General features: G+C 33.7%; 1 protein-coding gene across 1 annotated transcript in view; it reads left to right on the forward strand.

Annotated features, from left to right (window-relative positions):
* Positions 1–11,021: 11,021 nt before the first annotated feature.
* EMB3131 (Pentatricopeptide repeat (PPR-like) superfamily protein) overlaps positions 11,022–18,674 on the forward strand; it is a 79,020-nt gene continuing 71,367 nt past the window's right edge. Inside the window, 2 exon segments of the mRNA XM_089804900.1 lie at positions 11,022–13,595; positions 13,597–13,879. Coding sequence (XP_089661026.1) covers positions 11,316–13,595; positions 13,597–13,623 — 2,307 coding nt within the window. The 5' untranslated portion in view covers positions 11,022–11,315 and the 3' untranslated portion in view covers positions 13,624–13,879.

An 18,674-nucleotide genomic window follows, 5' to 3' on the forward strand; every position in this document is an offset into this window, starting at 1 on the left:
GGTAAAACCTAGGTTGCATGATAATAATCAATAAAATAATTAATTATTATATACACAAGTGCTCATCATCGAATCACTCAATGTGATGTCGTCATAGAGTCTGTCAACATGATGTCCACCAAGGCTACTCTTATGCGTAGAAAGATAAACATCTCTCAAGGGCTTTCACCTGATACTTATGCATATCAAAGAAATATGGATTAAAGAGTAACATCTCTCAAATGATTTCACCTCATATTTCTTCATCTCATAGAAATATGGATTAAAGGGAAACATAACTCAAGGGCTTTCACCCCATATTTCTTCATCTTAGAGAAATATACATTAAAGAGCAATATAGTTGAGACTCTGAGCAAGGGAAATATTATCACACTAGAATGACAGAGAGCTTCACATAGCTTTGGTTATTACAATAAATTGTAGTTGGCTCCAATGTTTGATCAAACAAGGAGAGTTCGAAGACACACTACTTCTTGAGCTTATTGATCCTCTACAAAGGATATGACACTTCCCATTTTCCACTCAAGTTCCCTCTTAATCTTCTTGAGTCTAAAGAAATTGTCAGCTCATGCTCTCCCTTTATGTACAATTAATACTATTCTCCAGTCTTTACTTCATCATATTCTTGAGTGCACTAGCCCTTAGATAGGTTGTTGTGATGGCCTCTGGTCCAAATCTCTTCCTCTAACCACACACAAATTAGATGGCTATGAATAGATTCAAATTTTAGTGAATCTCTAACCCGATATGAAGTACGAGTCACTGCAAAGCATTTGCACACTTGAGCTGGACAATATGTTGGGCATACTTTTCCCAAATTAAAGAACATACCCAATACTTGTCACATCTAGATACAAGCCCACCGTGTGTAAAATTTTGCCTATAAATCAATGAATATTCAGTACTTTTTTGATAAGATATAACTCACATCTTCAATAATTGATACAATAATAAAAACAACACAAATGCCCAATGTGATGACTCTGTTGATTCTTTCAAGATTTCCTTAATAATGTCAACTCTAAAGTTTGAAATTATACCATTGTACATTGTCTATGTATGCATATAATTTCCAATTATCAACATTAGAAAGTCTGGTGAATAAATATTAAAAAATCAAGCCTAATAATAGAAGGCATCTACCATTAGAGCATCAAATAATATGAATAATGACAATCACATATCATCTCATAACTTCACAATGAGAATTATTGACATACAACAATTGTAATATTTTATACTTTTTTCAAATATCTTGTGGGTACTAATAAACTCACATAATTACAGATCCATCCACATACATATAATAAATATTTTTTCTCAATTTAAAATATTAACTCTTCAAGGAGTCATAGTAGTAGATTTGATAATAGGACTTATTTGCAAATTACCTCAGATTGTATAGTTCTAGAAGACTTCTTCTAAAATGAATGATTCCAAACCACAAGACTTTATTGCAACCCACTCATGCCACATAACCATCAATGATCTTGTCATGCTATAGGCTCTATGGATTGGCTGTGAATGATTTATTATTTCTCTTTCTTATTATATGTTTGCACATGTAAAAAATTAATTTGTGGAAGATCTAGTTTGCTGGTCATATCAATTTGAATGCCTTTAGTCACACTTACATACTCCAAGACTGTAGGAGTCACACTTGGCCTAGTGTCTTCATCTTGCCATTGTTAATAGACCTAAATTGTAACACCTTGCCTTGTGACCCATAAGAAGTTAACCTAAACTTTTACTAAGTTTGACGAACACTTTTTTTTAAAAAGGTAACATACACAATAGTAATAGAATAGTGTAAGCAATAACATACACTCATACATCAACAACACATAAACAAGTTACAACTCTTAAGGGTCCCATGAAGATGAATCACATTTAATTTTAATTAACACTAAATCCAATATAATATAAATCCACATCAAATAATAATATACAAGTATGATTCTATTTAAATAATATACAGTTATCTCAAATGTCACTTGGCAATAATCATAATGCACCATCATCCACTGTACAGGTCATAGGGTATGAAGGGCTGAAATAATATACATCATGAAATAGATTACATCATCTCGTAAGATCCATGAAATCAAATACAATACACTTATAGCATAACCATCCATCGTAGAAATACAAGATTAGATAAAAAGGAACATCTGCATAAACACATCCAGCAACAACATCTGACAATCGAATCTCAATGGTATAAGAAAAAGCACTGCTAGTCGACCTCATAGAACCCAAAAAGGCCCACTCCCACCATGCTGAGGAGATAAAATCACATCCCAAACAAGATAACAAACTCAAAAGTCAAAACCAACATCTAGGTTCAAGGAATCACCTAAAGGCAAACTATCTCAAAGGGTACCAAGACACAAGTATCAACTAATCCCATATGCAACACAGACATGTTGGAAATCTATTATGCAAGCGGGCAAGTGTCATCGCATGAGCCAACTCTAAGGTTACTTTAGCAACCTCTCTAGACTTTGGCCCCCAATGTCTCTATGTGGCACTAATATCCTTTCGTATAGACAAGACATACTAACAAGTTGACTCTAAGATTACCTTGGTAGTCTCTTAGGACTTTGACCCCCTAGTGACTTTTTGTAGTACCAATATCTTGTTAATTCATTTTAAACCCATTTAATGAAATGTTATCACTTATTAAATAACCTATAATGGGTTACCCGTCAACCTCTTTAGGGCCTCCACCTGCATTGCAAGCCACTTCCCAATATGACATATAGATAACCTACCCTAAGCTCAGTAAAATCAAAAAGATCTCAAAAGACCACATACCATACATCAGTTCTTAAACAAGCAACTGGCAAGCATTTAAATATCATTGGTCAAAATGCAAGCATCACTAAAACGATCATCCTAACAGGACTGATCCAAGAAAGTACACATAAACTAATCCATGTCATAATATGACATCACCAAGAACAAATCATACCAACACCTCAATCCTATATAAGTGGCTGGAAAGAAATCCAAATACAACTGATCAAAGACTCACAGGTTATATCAGAAAGGTCACACCTTACACCTTAGTTTCACACAAGAACACTGGAAAGCAATAACAATCAATAGATCAAAACATCTGATAGAGCATACAAGACACATTACCATGATTGAGTATAAAAGATTGTGATCAAAACATCATCATGACAATACAAAATAGAACTCCCAAGCCTCTCGTAAACATCCTGATTTGGTCAAAGTACTAAGTCAACCCTACACCCAACAATAAAATCACACATCATAAAAAGAGTACATACAAAAGTAACTTTTCATAATACATTAGATTTTGGAAAACACACATATTTAATTTTCACTATAGGTTTCCAAGTTTCAATTTTCATTTTCAAGGCTTGCAGTTCATAATGTTTTCAATCTCAATCAGGGTTCATTTTCCATTTCTTTAGTTGTCGGATTCACTATTGTTTCCGAGTTCACTAGAATCCCAGATAATTCAACAATTCATATAAAGTTTTTAAAAAATTGTTTCATAGTTCAATTCATATTGAAAACATAAGAGTTTAATGAACATGCACATCACAATTTTCGTCTTTCTAAAGTATGTTAATTACTAAGATTTTCGAATAAGAAAATTTCCCTAGCAATATAAATCATTTTCATATAAAATTGAATCATCGAGCACAACCCAAGTTTACTAAAGATAACCATTCATTCTCCCAATTAATTTCTTTGATTTTCAATTTACTTTAGAATTATATCTAAATAATAAAGTAATAAATCAAAATTTCAAATAATTATATTTCAAATTTTAATAATACTTATTAAAATTAATAATAATTATTATTATTATCAATTATTACCATAATAATTTTAAATTTATTAAACTTTGGAAAAAAAATTCCCAAAAAGGAAACCTGCTAAAAATAGAAACTTGCTAAAAATAAAAACTTTCCAAAATGAGAACCTACTAAAAATAGAAACTTTTAAAAAATAGAAACCAACTAAAAATAGAAACTTTCAAAAAATTTAACATACTAAAAACGTAAACTTTCCAAAAAAATAGAAACCTGCTAAAAATAGGAACTTTCCAAAATGGGAACCTAGTAAAAATAGAAACTTGCTAAAATATAAACTTTCCAAAATGGAAACTTACTAAAAATGAAAAATTTCCAAAAATGGGAAATTACTAAAAATGAAAACTTTCTAAAAATAGAAACTTACTAAAAACAAAAAATTTCCAAAAAATAAAAACTTACTAAAAATGGAAAGTGGAAACTTTCCAAACCTATCTCGAAAACACAGATTTCTTAATTGATTCAAACTATGAATTATCAAATTAATCAAACAACGGTTTCTAAATTCACCATACTCATATATAGATGATCTCAGAACAAAGATCAATTATAATATATGACAAGGGTTTCAATTTCATTAATTCGTTCATGGACGTAATCAAGAATATAAAACAATAAATTTCAATCACAAGGGTTTCAAACAAGTCTAAAAGTTCTGAAAACATATTTAACTAGACACGAATAAGACAAGAAAATTGAAGAATGGAAATCTACTGCGCAAATTAACCATGAGATTCTACCTGAAACTGATGCTAATTTGACAACACATGAAGCACACAAGAATTTCCCTTTCTTTTTGAAAACCTCCTTCTCCGAAATTGCTTCTCCAAAATATGATTCTCTAAAAATCTTCTTTCCTGAAAATTGCTCCTCCAAAACCTGTATGATTGCAAAATGAGCTCTAGATCTCTGATAAAGAGTTCTCCCTTAATTTGGGGCTCTGATTGTGCAATCACGTGATCTCTAATAAAGAGTTCTCCATTTATTTGGGGCTCTGATTGTGTAATCACGAGAGGGAACTTGTTGATCAATTATTGTTTATTTTTTAGTACCTTTTTACCTTTTCATACGCAACTCTTTTAGATATTTAATTACAAAATATCTTAATTTAAATACTTAGCTCTCTCTTTATTTAATTTATTATATTTTAATTTCATGCATATGCTTTACACAATTTAATTAAAATAAACCTTATTAAATGATTGCTTACTCTCTCTTATTAAATCACAAGACATTTTTAATATAATATTTATTAATTCAACTAATAATATTATTTAGAGTTTATTATTAAAATAAAACTTCTAAATAATAATTATTAAATTAAATAAATATAAATACGCCTAAATTAGAACTTTAATAAAATCTTTAAATTTAATCCCTTTATTTAATTAATTCATGAGACGTTTTTAATAATATATTTATTAACTTAATTAATAACATTATTTAGAAGTTTATCGATCAAAAAAATTTTATTTAGACTTCATTAATAAAATAAAACTCCTAAATAATTATCATTAAATTAAATAAATATAAATACGTAAAAAATGGAACTTTAATAAAATCTTTTAAATTTAATTATTTTATTTTATTAATTTCTCAATTAATTAAATATAATTAAATATTGAATTTTCTTTACTAAATTTCCATTAAATTATCTTTTAATTTGATTTAATTAAAATAGAAAATCATCACAGATCGACAAGACTAAATACGAAAATCCATCATAAAGCACAGAATACCAAAACAAACTCTAGGGTAAAAATCACAAATTCACATCACTTGACGAATTCAGAAAGGTGAAACTAACTCAAATACTTGTCATACTTTCTAGAACAATTGGCTTAGGTTAGGATTTGGACTCAAGAGTTATCTCTCCACTTATACCATTGAAATACTACAATAGGATACACTCATCCTGGCAATTCAGGGAAGTCAATACCTGGTACCTGCAATCTGCATAAAAATCCACACATGCACAAACACATATATTCTAAACTAAACAAGCAATGGTAGGAAGTGGTGTATCATGTAGATCCTGACTAGCAGGTGACTATGACTCCTTTCCTCGACCACATTAGAAACATCAAATATAAAGAAAACATACACGCACACCATACAGATGCAAGTATGGGCTAAGTATCCATAGAAACACATAAAAATCATTCATCTAACTAACATCATGAAATAATTGAATTCACTGTATGAACATACATCTATCATCGAACAATCATGAGATAATTGAAATAAATAAGTAGCTCATCACATAATTCAATTTGAGTATGAAATGACATCTAATCAAATCTGGTAAATAAGTATCAATAATCATAAAACAAAATCACAAAACTAACCTAAAAGAATTCAACACTACAACAGAAAAAGTCAAGTAGGGGTAGGCATTACATAGATGACCATGTTTATATCAATTTAAATTAATTTTTGCCTAGCGTTTGCATGTTTGAGTTTGATCTGCACGGGTAGGTTTTTATCAGAAATACTAGCATGCATACCTCTTGGTTGGTTATGAGTGCAAAATGGTTGCCACGTCCATGAGAAAGTACATGTTGGTTGGTGAAACACCTCATTTTACATAGAAATCAAAGTGGTGCAACCAATTAAGGAATAGTTCATTCATCATCCATGCATGTGGTTAGTTTATCATGCAAGCACATAATTCATATTTCACCATATAATTTAGCATGTGATTCTTGCCTCTAAACAAGTAGAAGTCCATAATCATTAACACAAAAAATAAGGTTAATCCATTTACAATTCTTAGGAAGGATGTATGAAATGTTCCAACTTCCTCTTCTCTCAAGAAACCTCTTAGCCCCATTTCTGCCTGCCTACATACATGTTTCATCACTATTCCACATGTGAGTAATTCCATATGGATTTGCAGTATTTTTTTTTGACGAATTTTTATAGAAAACACATATAACGACTAGTCTCATATTGACTACAGTATCTTTGTAGAGCCCTTATGTTGTTTGCAATGTCAATTTACAATGGTGGGCCTTAAATATTTATCATCAATACTTCATGTTGGTGTGAATAAGTATTTACTATTTACACTTACTTAAGTTTACTTAGGTTAATGTATTATTTCAATATTTATTTATTTGGTCACCTAGGAGTATGCGCACTCTTGTGTGTTGTCATGTTGACAACAAGGAGTTCACACCTCTTTTATGCACATGGTGTCTACAACACAAGAGTTAGCACACTAATTAAGCACATGGTGTCTGCAACATCTCCACTTGAGATACACCTTGTCATTCTTATCCTTTCATCTAGAATGATGGATAAGACATGTGCTTAGTTGTCATGCTTATCTTATCTGTTGACTCTTTCTAGAGACATTCTAGGTGCTTCATGAGAGGCCTTTATATACAGGCACTCCTAGTGTGTACATTTATCACATATAATACAGAGCAATGTATGAGGACATACTTTGATATATTTATCATACTCCTTTTTGGTCTACAGTTGTGCTTGTGTTCGAGTTCTACGATCTTGGGTGAATCTTGCCCTTAGACAAATTCTTACATGGTATTAGAGCTATACCAAATTCTTACACTTCCATAAACTAAGATCATTGAAAGGGTTGGCTCTTCTCTCATATATATAAGCAACATGTTCCCTCAAGTTCACAATTTCCATCTCATGAACCACTACAAACATCTCTTAGCACTACTCAACAATTTTCTCTTCTTCTTCAAGGGTGAGGATAGTTTGGGGACCTTTCTTGGAGGTTTCTGTGAGACCACCCAACCATTTTGATATCATGATTATTGAAATGTCCCATTTCTTTGATACTGCATGGACATGCTAGTCTCCTCAATATCATTGAGCACCCCTTGCACGTGGAATGTAGAACATAACTTCTATGGAATTGTAACTTTATGTGCTCTCACTTATATAATATCTTCACATGTCAGTGTTAGATGCCATTCATTGTTTGTTTAAACATGTTGCATATTGCTTTCATTAAGTTACTGATTTGTCACAATGAGAGGGGGGAAGATGATGCCTCTTTTATGGGTGGTCAACCTAGTTGATGCTCGTTTCTTTTGTGCAAAATCCCTCAAATGATCTAACTTCATCATCTATAGTCAATACTAATAATAAAACAATGATAAATTAAAAATTAAGTGCTATGAGAATTAAAAATAAGAATAAAGCTGTACACTTTACAACATGTCAAAATGGAATGGAATAAAAAAAGCTCTCCATTATGTAGGTTGAAGCTTGTGGATCAATTCTAGTGGTGATGCTTAAATGATAAACCAATGTGCATTTTTTGATTGTTGGATATTATAGTGTAATATGAAAGTGATGTTTCAATAAAGGAGGTACGAATTCCTAATAGTAAAAGTGTACACAAAAATATAGAATGAGAAACAAGAACAATTGTAGAAATGTGACAATTACAATAGTGCTAATTTATGGTCAAAACCTTTTGGGTCAACTAGATGAGGTGGTGTAATTGGGTTGGGTTCTTTACACATAGTTTTTTGAGTGTAGACACGATAAGGCATATAGGAAATAAAGCAATTTGAGTTTTAATAGAGACCTCGGTATAAACCCAAAATGGGATATGGTTGGAGATCATACTTTTAAGAGTTTGTTTCCATGAAAGAGTCTTTGAGCATTCTCTAAGTTGTGGACCATAGTTTTGCAAAAAATAAAATGTTTAGATAGTTGGTTGTCTATGATTCAAGAATAACCTTGAAAAAATTGGGATATGGAGTGTAAAAGGATTGGTCTATAAGATGATAATAACCCATAATCCATTCTTGTTGCTCTCCAATTCATGGATATAGGATGCCCACTACCCATTGTGTGTGGGGATTTGGTTTATGGGGTGTAGGGGAAGATTTACAAATATATGCTATGATGTCTTCATTAGCATCAATTGTAGAGTAGACTACAATAGTATTTAGAGTACTCAGTATGCGGTGAAACTTGTAGTAGTTATCCCTATCATATTCATTACTCTTGATAATTTGATACTATTGATCTTGTTTACTAGTGTCGACATTGAGTTGTGTCCATGTCATTATTTGGATTGGATCATGGTCTCCTTGTAAGTTGTCCATAATCATCAACATAATGCTTTAAATTAACAAGAAGGCACTGTAGCAAGGATAATGTAAAGAGAATAGAAAAGTGATAGTTCCTAAAATGTTGAGCAATCCAAACAAACAATGAAGATGTTGAAAAGGTAGTAAGAGTGAAAAGAATTGAAAAATGAAGTGAACATAAGGGAAATAATACAAAAAATAGTAAGTTAAATTTGCAAAGATGTAATTGTGGAATATAAATGAACAAGATACTTAGGAATGAATTGAGCAACAATGGTACTATAAAGAGAATAAAAGCTAGAGTGAAAATGAATTCAATTTCAAAAACACTAAACAAACTATGAGAATGTCAAACAACCAGTAAGGTTATAGATAATAGATCATGCACACGAAGGAAATAATACAAAAGTTTTTATTGTGGCATGTTATTACTTCTGGTACTTTCTTAGCACATTCTGAACTTGAATAGTGTTCAAAATGTTTCATTATGGAGAACATCTACATAAGTTCTACATTGTGAGGTCCACCTCTAGTAATACATGTGTAATATGTACAACCCGTGACCAATTTGATGATGGAGAACATATATCAACTATTTTGATCTATAGATTGTAGTCACCTATGATTTTTGTTTCCAATGAAAACAAATAGGTTAAGATTTAGGGAAGAGTTCACATTTTCAAACTAAAAAGCTTTTTTATTACTATTTCAATCAACCATAACAAATTAATCTATTTGAGTTGAATATGTGGAAATGAATTGAAGAACAATAAGAAAATGAAAGTGAAATGAATGTCAAGGAGTCCAAACAGACAAATAATAGTAGGTTAAGTATGCAAGATGTGAAATAAAAATGAGCAAGAAGGAAACATTAACTTGAAAATGAATTCAACAACCATGATAATAGATAAATTATAAAGGATTGAAAGTATAAAAAGTTGTAAATTAAATAAAATGAAACGCGAAGGAAGTATTATTACCATAAAAAATAGAAAGTGAAATAGACAATACGTGTATAGAAAATTGAAAATGAAATGAAAACAACACACAAAGTATGTATGTAATATTAAAAACATAACTTATTCAAAAAACTTGAATTCTTCATGCTTTGTGTCTTGTATTTGCCTCATGTTCTTCAATGGATGTTGAATAACAAGAATTGGAATAAACATTTGTTTCAAGTCTACTCGTATGAAACAAGTTTGCTATGTTGGCGTGATGTATTTAATTTGCATCCTCTTTTAAATTTGAATTTTGAATTCCTAGCTTTAGTTGCAAGAAATCATTCGATTGCTTTAAAATTAGACTTGATGGCATTTGAATGTGAATTTGTGAACTTACAATTTTTTTTATTAGCGAATGCAAGTGGTTTAATGCTAAAATGACTTCAAGGTGTGTACTGAGGTGGAATGAAGCAACATCATGGTTGGAATGATTTTACATGACTATGCCAATAGTTTTAGGATGGTCACATCTTAGTAGGCAATAGTGGTTTTATTGTTTACATTCTAACAACAATATGCAACTTCTTTTGGGTTTGCACTTGTCTACCTGATAATATTTAGTTATTACTATGGGTTAGCCTTAGTTGGCGAGCCTCATGTACATCTAACTATTTGACACGTGATCTTTTGGCTTTGGGTTTATTTAAAACCAGTTTGAGTGTGATTTTGTTGTGAATGACTCACTAGGCTGCATGTTAGAACTTGGAAGTATGTCAGACATGTTGAATTTAAGACAAGACAAGCATCTTTTTGTTTATAAATGGACACAAAATATAAAATATATGTTCACCATCAATGATACATTTTGTAGGCTATTATTTTTTGTGTGAATTTGTTTATTTTCTACTTTTTACCTATCATGTAATTGCCATCAATACAAGTTTGAGGCCCAACATCACCACTAATATATTGTGTGCACATGTTCCTACTCTTCTCCCCCAATGTTTTTTTTAAAATAATACTATTCAAAATTCATATATCATATATAATATAAATTAATAACAACAGTAAATTCATATTATATAAACCCCCTTCGTTCCTCCAACTGTGAATCCACAATAAAGAGATGATTTTTCGTTTTATCCTTCACATACTGTGTCGGAGGTACCATTAACATTCATTCATCCCACTGCCCGTGTAAAACCGCCGGCATTTTTACCTGGCAGCGAAGTGGCATTTCCGGACTCATAAGTGAGCGGCTGCGATCGATGATTCTGCTCGAGATGAACTGAGCACAGGAGCGGGTGTTTGTCATTGTAAATCAACGTCAAGAACCTTTCCTTCCGTATTTCGTTGGTTCAATGACAACACTCTGAAATACAATATTAAATGGTAACACCGTCGAACGTAATAGACGCGTTGTAGCTACGAGGATGACAAAGCACAGGAAAATCATTTGCATTTTTCGAAACCCCCTGCTGTTCTCTTCAAGAATGCAGCATCGGGTCTTCAATGGCGTCGTCATAGATCTCCTTCAGCACCATTCTCGCAGTGTGTTTTCCACACAACCTCCACAACCTTCAAATCCTAACTTTACACCGCAACACAACAAATACTACATATACCACGGGCAAAGAACACAATCGATAAAGAGGCCTACCGTTAAAGGATGCATCTTCACCCGCACGAGATCAAACCCATGGGCGCATTCAGTTCCTAGAAAACCCGAACTAAAACCCTTCCGAACAGACCTCTGGGATCCTCAAACCTTTAACCCTAAACTAAATCGCACTCCGCTAACTGGCGATGAAATAAATTTTAAAATAGGCCGGGGATTGTCCGCCATAGCTCGCTATGTATGTGAAAGCTTAAACAAACATAAAAAATGGGGGCCTGAAATTCTTGAAGATTTAAAAAAATTGCACCGGGTGACACCCAATGTGGTTACGGAGGTCTTGAAGGTGATGACAGATGCTAAACTGGCTGCCAAATTTTTTCACTGGGCACATAGACAGAAAGGGTTTAGGCACAATTTTTCTGCTTATAATGCTTTTGCTTATTGTTTGAATAGGGCTGGTCAATACAAAGCAGCAGACCAGGTCGTGGAATTGATGTACGCGCATGGAAAGCAGCCCAGTATGAAGCAGTTTGAAATAATGATCAGAATGCATGCTGATGCAGGTAGGGGTTTGAGAGTCTACTTTGTTTTTGAGAAGATGAAGAAGTTTGAGGTTAAGCCTAGCGTTTTTTTGTACAACAGAATTCTCGATGCACTGGTTAGGACAGATCATCTGGATTTGGCTCTTCGGGTTTATGAGGATTTTAAGAAGGATGGGCTAGAGCCTGAGAACATAACTTTTATGATTTTGATTAAGGGTCTTTGTAAGGAGGGTAAGTTGGACAGGGTTTTTGAATTTCTGGATGAGATGAAAAGCAAGTGTTGCAGGCCCGATGTGTTTGCGTACACTGCTATGATTCGGTCGTTGGTTGGCGTGGGGAATTTGGAGGGCGCTTGGAGAGTTTGGAAGGAAATGGCTCGGGCTTCTGTTAAGGCCGATGCTATGTCATATACAACGTTGATCACAGGACTCTGTAAGGCGAATGAGGACGAAAGGGCACTTGTTCTTTTTAGAGAAATGAAGGATAGAGGATTCCTTATTGATCGCACCGTCTATGGGTCGCTTATAGCAATGTATGCTTCAAACAAGAGGGTGGGGTTTGCTTACAATCTTTTGAAGGAGATGGTGAAATCTGGATACAAGGCTGATCTTGCGATATATGAATCACTAATTGAAGCTTTTTGCGGTGAGAAGATACTTGACAAGGCTTACAAGCTCCTGCAAATTCTGATTCAGGATGGTGTTAGCCACAATTATTCTACATTTATGCCTCTATTTTGGGCTTATGCTGAGACAAACAGCATTCATGATGTGTTCAAGTTGCTTGAGCAAATGACCCAGTTAGGTCGCCCTGTCAAGGAGGACGTTGTTAAATTCTTTGTTTTTATGGTTTGTAAAGAAGGAAAAGTAATAAAAGCAGCTGATCTGTTCGAAGAATTGAAGGAAAGAGGATATTACAGTGTCTCAATTTTTAATGTGCTAATCAATGGTTTGCACAAGGCTGGGGATGTTGTCAAGGCTCTTGCTCTTTTTGAAGAAATGGAAGAATTAAAGTGCGAGCCTGATGTGTTTACATATAATTACGTTATCCCTTGTCTAGTTGTTTCTGGAAAACTACAAGAGGCCTGTAATCTATTTGGCCATATGAAGGAGAGATCTTGGGTACCTAATGTTACAGTGTACACTTCTCTAGTCAGTAGTCTTTGCAAGGTTGGTGAGATTGATGCAGCCCTTTTGCTTGTGCGAGACTGTCTAGGATCTGTTACAAGTGGACCTCGAATCTTCAAGTATACTCTAACAATTCTCCATGCTTGTCAGTCGGGGAAGGCAGAACATGTATTAGAGGTTTTTACTGAAATGATGCAGGAATCAATTCCTCCCGAAGATGTCATATTTTGTGCAGTCATTAATGGGCTTTGTAGACACGGGAATGTAGAGGAAGTTCGCAAAGTATTCAGGAATCTCAGAAATGAAAAATACATCACAGAGTCTATTGTGGCGGAGTATGATGAGTTGATTATTGATCATTTGCAGAAGACCACTTCAAAATTACTGCGTTACAGTCTTAAATTTCACGGTTTGGAATCTTTATTAGATCACAAATAACACAGAGGGGAAGTAATCTTCATGGCAAGATGTATGGTCACTCAATGTCTTAGTGACCTGTAGGTGGTTAAAGTCAGCTCGAAGCAGAAGGGACGTTAGTTGTGCATCTCTGGTAATGCTTCTGAAGTTAGTAATATCTTCCCTTTGTGACATGGCCTGGCGGCCACAACTTTGTCTGGAACACACATTTAACAGTGGCTACAGGAAAATCATGAGAATGGAACAGGTTCAGGTTCTGATTTATTTATTCCTGGCATCTCTTTCCCATAGAGGTATAGTGTAATTATACGATGTTGTAAATTGTTACTTCTTTTATTACAAAGTAGTCTAGATTATTTTCTTAATTGTGTATCACTGCTTAGGATCTTACACGAATGGTTACTTCCAAATGTACTAAAATTAGTACATGTTTTTGAGCAAGAAAAGTTGCAATATTGCCCTACTGCAATTGTATGCCATCATCCTCTGCGTTTTAAGATATCAGGGTTTAGCCTCTATGTTTTTGCTACTTATTTAATGAAAATCTGTTGAAGTTTGAAGAAGATATCATTTTATTTTTCATTCAACATATTTAGCATTCTTGAAAATCTTCATATAAAGAGATTTTTTTTCTCTGTGTACTTCTGTTAAATAATATATTTTTTAAGATGGGAAAGCAACATCAATGAAATTAACCATGATTTCATAGAATTTCATTTTTTTGTTGACCAGAACAGTCAGTGCAAACAACGGACCAAGGTGAAGCTTTTGATAATTATATGGGGCATTTTCACCAATAAAGCTTCATAGTGATAGTATAGTATGGGTATATGCATTCCAATCATAGTTTCTGGACTAACCAGGACTGGCCGAGTCTTGGTGAGTTCAGAGTCCGAGTGACCCTGGCTGAGTCCTAGTGGTCTGAGACTTCCTCAAGGCAAAACTCCCTCAAAAGCTGGTTTTGCCCTGTCCTGCTGAGTCTTGTCATGTTTTTGATGAGTCCTGAGTATATAACCAAGATAACATACCAAGATAACATATCTGAGTCCTGTTAAGTATATAACCAAGATAACATACAGGTCTGAAAGTGCAGACCACCCTTGATCTTCTTATCCTATATAGTACATATGACTTTATTGTATCTTTCCTCTTGTGAGACGGCGACTTTCTAGAAGGCTATATACTATTAAAACTAATTTAATACACTATGTGTTAGTAATTAAATGATAACCAATCATGTAAGTTGCCGATCTATGGAAGAGGCACATTGGGCCGACTTAGGCAAGAGACATGCCCATTCAAATATAATGTTCTTTAGTCGGGTATATAGGAAGGTTAGTATTGCAGAAATATTTAATATGGTATTAGGGCCGAGTACCTTTGAGAAAAGCTTTACCGCTTAAAGGAAGATATCTGGGATTATGGACATATTAAATAAGTGGCAAATGTTGAGGACATCGTTCATTCATAGTTTTTGTATAGAGCAATCAAAATCCATGCAGACAAAAGCCATGGACATGCAAGGAGCAATGTTGAACTTAGGACCAGCCACAAATGGATCAGGGATATCATTATAGTTGAAGATGTCAGAAATGGCATAGACATTACAGTCAGAGATACTGCTCATGCACAAAAGAATAAATTGATGAAAAGTGCATCAAGAGCTGTCAAATGGCATTTTGAAGATTCATATTACAGAGCACTGCACAATGCAATAGCCTCACATTTTGCCAATTTACGGGAGAAAGATTTGGCGGCACTTAACTCGGGCAAATTGTAGGAGATAAGTCCGGATACAACTCTCAACTCCTCATATGATCATTCTACTATTGTCTGTGAGAACACTGCGAAAAGGATTTTTCTTGTGTGAAGGGTACCTTGACATGGCAGAAGAGCAACATTATGCTTATATAGAGTCCACGAGAGTTTTGGTTCCGCTGCGAAAAGCATGGCAGATGCTTGAGGTGTACATGGGAGCTAAATTATGGAGCATACTGTCATACTGTAGAGTGGCCTCCATGGAAATGAGATGTGGATTCAACCAGTTTCATGAAGACATGGAAAGTGGGATAGCGGTGGGAGTGTTTCTTCCTCATGAAATCATTGGAGAAGCACTTCAATCTATTAAATGTCTAGTGCAGAGATGCATACAAATTAAGGCAATGACTCCAGACAAATTAGAACAAATGTAGAATCGGGAATATATCACCAAAATCTATATATGAACTGAGTTCCTCGACATTCCAGACCCTTATTTTATTGCAAATATATATATATATATATATATATATATATATATATATATATATGTATGTATGTATATGTATGTATGTAACTAGCAATGAAAAGGAGGATAGAATAATCTCTGGCAGATTGGCTACGTAGAAAAATATAAGGATAATCGCTGAGCACAGACAAGAGGAATACTTCAGATATAGATCTTTAGTGATCACCGAAAAATAGTAATTAGAAGAAATTGATTAGCCACAGTTCACTATGAAAAGATATATAATTAATGCTTAAGGAAGAAGTATAGGCTGAGTTAGCGGGAAAAACTAAATCATATTGAAGAAGTATGATTATTACTTGTTCCCAAATGCTCTTAGATAACCGGTAATTGTTTGGAGACCATTCTATGGTGCAATGACCACTGACTTTGCTTCTCAAAATCCATGCGATTTGTTTTCATCCAAAAAGTATCAATAAATAAGATGAGGAAAATTAAGGTAAAAAAAAAAAAAAATCAACTTCATATTAGGTGGTCATCCTATGAAATACATGAGCTTATGATAAGCATCATCGAGTATGAAAGGATGATTGCAGAAATTTGGATGGCGAACATTGTCTGCTATGGTGACTGGAAATAATGACAATCCTAATGATTACTCTGTGAACAGAGACTTTCTTATGAGGAGCAAAATCAGTTAGCGGCCAAGATATGAGGATGCAAACCTCTATTAATTCATAAATTAATTCAAAACTGCTTAACTTCCGTATGAAGATCTGTTCCATGGGTCTTAGATGAAATGGTGAAAAGTTTTCAAAAGTAAATAGCAAAACCAACAAAACATAACCAGATTAAGAGGATGATTGAAGATAAGTGGTATGATGTACCGGGTTGATTGATGAATTCCATTCTGTGATCAGTAGTATATGGAATTGTTTGTCAGTTCCTGGTAATTGCTTACGTGTTCTTCTAGAAGGGGAGATGGCATCAAGTTAGAAAGCTTTCTTGGCACCTATCAAGACTCAGAATCAGAGAGAGTCTATTTTTTAATCATAAGATATGGAGACATTTGGAGAATTTACAACAAGTAAGCCGAATGCCGCTCCACTGAAAGGAAACTTCCATTCAGAATAAGTTTGATCCACTATAAAAGGGAACCTTGGAATAAGAACCAATGATTCTATCATCTTAGACAAACTCGATTATTTTGTTTGAGAGGGAGTTCATCATTGAAGATAACTCGTGGATAGAATCACTGATGAGATGCACATGGATAAAGATTACATCATGAGACTACAGAACATTTTACTCAAGACATTTCTAATCTTCCCTCAAGTCCAAAACGGAGTGTTAATGATTGTGGACTTAGAAAAGATGCATTCTATATAATCTTATGACTATTCAGATTATGCTTCTCTTAGAAAGGAGGGAATAAAGTGACATCATTTTGTGACACTAAGATCATGGATATTAGCATGGTATGCCTTCCTGACAAAAGGAGAAGCTAAATGATCTGCAATGGTAAATCTTGACTCAAGGGAGTAGACCATGCTTTATTGATTCCCAAATAATAAAGAATTTGTCTAGCAGAGAATCATAAGTGTCATCTTATAAGAAGGTTATATGTCAGAGAGAGTACCTAGAAGATCGAGTTGACTCCCCAGGATCTAGGTCTTACAAACTCAGACTTAGTGTACCATGTCAAGATGGTGTATACTCATAAAATACAAAAGCTTTCATCAAGGTTATGATGGAAAGATAAGTATCTATTGTACTTGAGCTCTTCTTTTACCTTATGTCTATAATATCTTTCATTTGTATTTTTTATAAGAAGAGTACATGCGTTGATTTTTTTTTCTGAAGAATGTTCTTGTAGGACAAAATTTTGGATTCAGAGGGAGTCTGGCATCTCATCAAGGCAACCTTGAATAAGGAGCTCGGAAGATTTGATATCTAGTAAGAGTTTGGAAAATCTAAAGTGAGCAACCATCTGATGGGCCTACCTTTATAAACATCGTGGTGTGGAAGCATTTCTCAGCAAACAATCTTGCAGCATCAGTTTTTAGTAATAGAAAACAATCCTCCAGTATGAATTTGTAGTAATAGCAAATGATCTTATGGTGTTTTAAATTAGTAGAGGACTACTGGCAAATCTTGAATAGATTCAAGATTGTGTTATGAAAGAGACATTTTGATGTCTATGAATCACAACTTGGATAAAGAGAGAATTTTATTATTCTCTAGACTTTATCCTTAAGTACTAGAAATTAGAAAGTAGGTATTCTTATCAAACCTCTTTGAGATTGATCATCTCAGGAAAGATTCAGGTATGATTGAATTGTTTTTATGATAATTTATATTATTGTCAGGATATTGACTGTTATGGGGCTTCACCATTTGTGTTTGTTATTTAAGAGGTGACGCTCTATAAAGACATTATAAGAGGTGACGATCTCTGAGATAATGTTCTGACTAGTAGAGAACTATTGGTAAATTTGGATGAATTTAAGATCATGTTGCGATGGGGGCATTTCTATGTCTATGAATCACAACTTTGATAAAGGAAGAATTTAATTATTCTTCGGATTTTATCCAGTGTACTAGTAGATCTTAATTTAGGATCATGTTGTGTGCCTATGAGTCACAACTTGGATAAAGGAAGAATTTAATTATTCTCCGGATTTTATCTTGTGTAAGGCATTCTAGTAATGGATTGCTGGTAGAATCTAGATCTTGGACGAAATCAAGATCATGTTGTGACAGTGATATTTTTTAAAACTCCAGACGTCACAACTTGGGTAAAGGCAGAATTTAATTATTCTCTAGTCTTTATCCTAAGTATTGCATTCTATGCAATACTG

Source organism: Cupressus sempervirens, chromosome 10 (assembly GCF_028749045.1).
Source record: "Cupressus sempervirens isolate cs-2001-9-10 chromosome 10, ASM2874904v1, whole genome shotgun sequence".
NCBI lineage: Eukaryota > Viridiplantae > Streptophyta > Pinopsida > Cupressales > Cupressaceae > Cupressus > Cupressus sempervirens.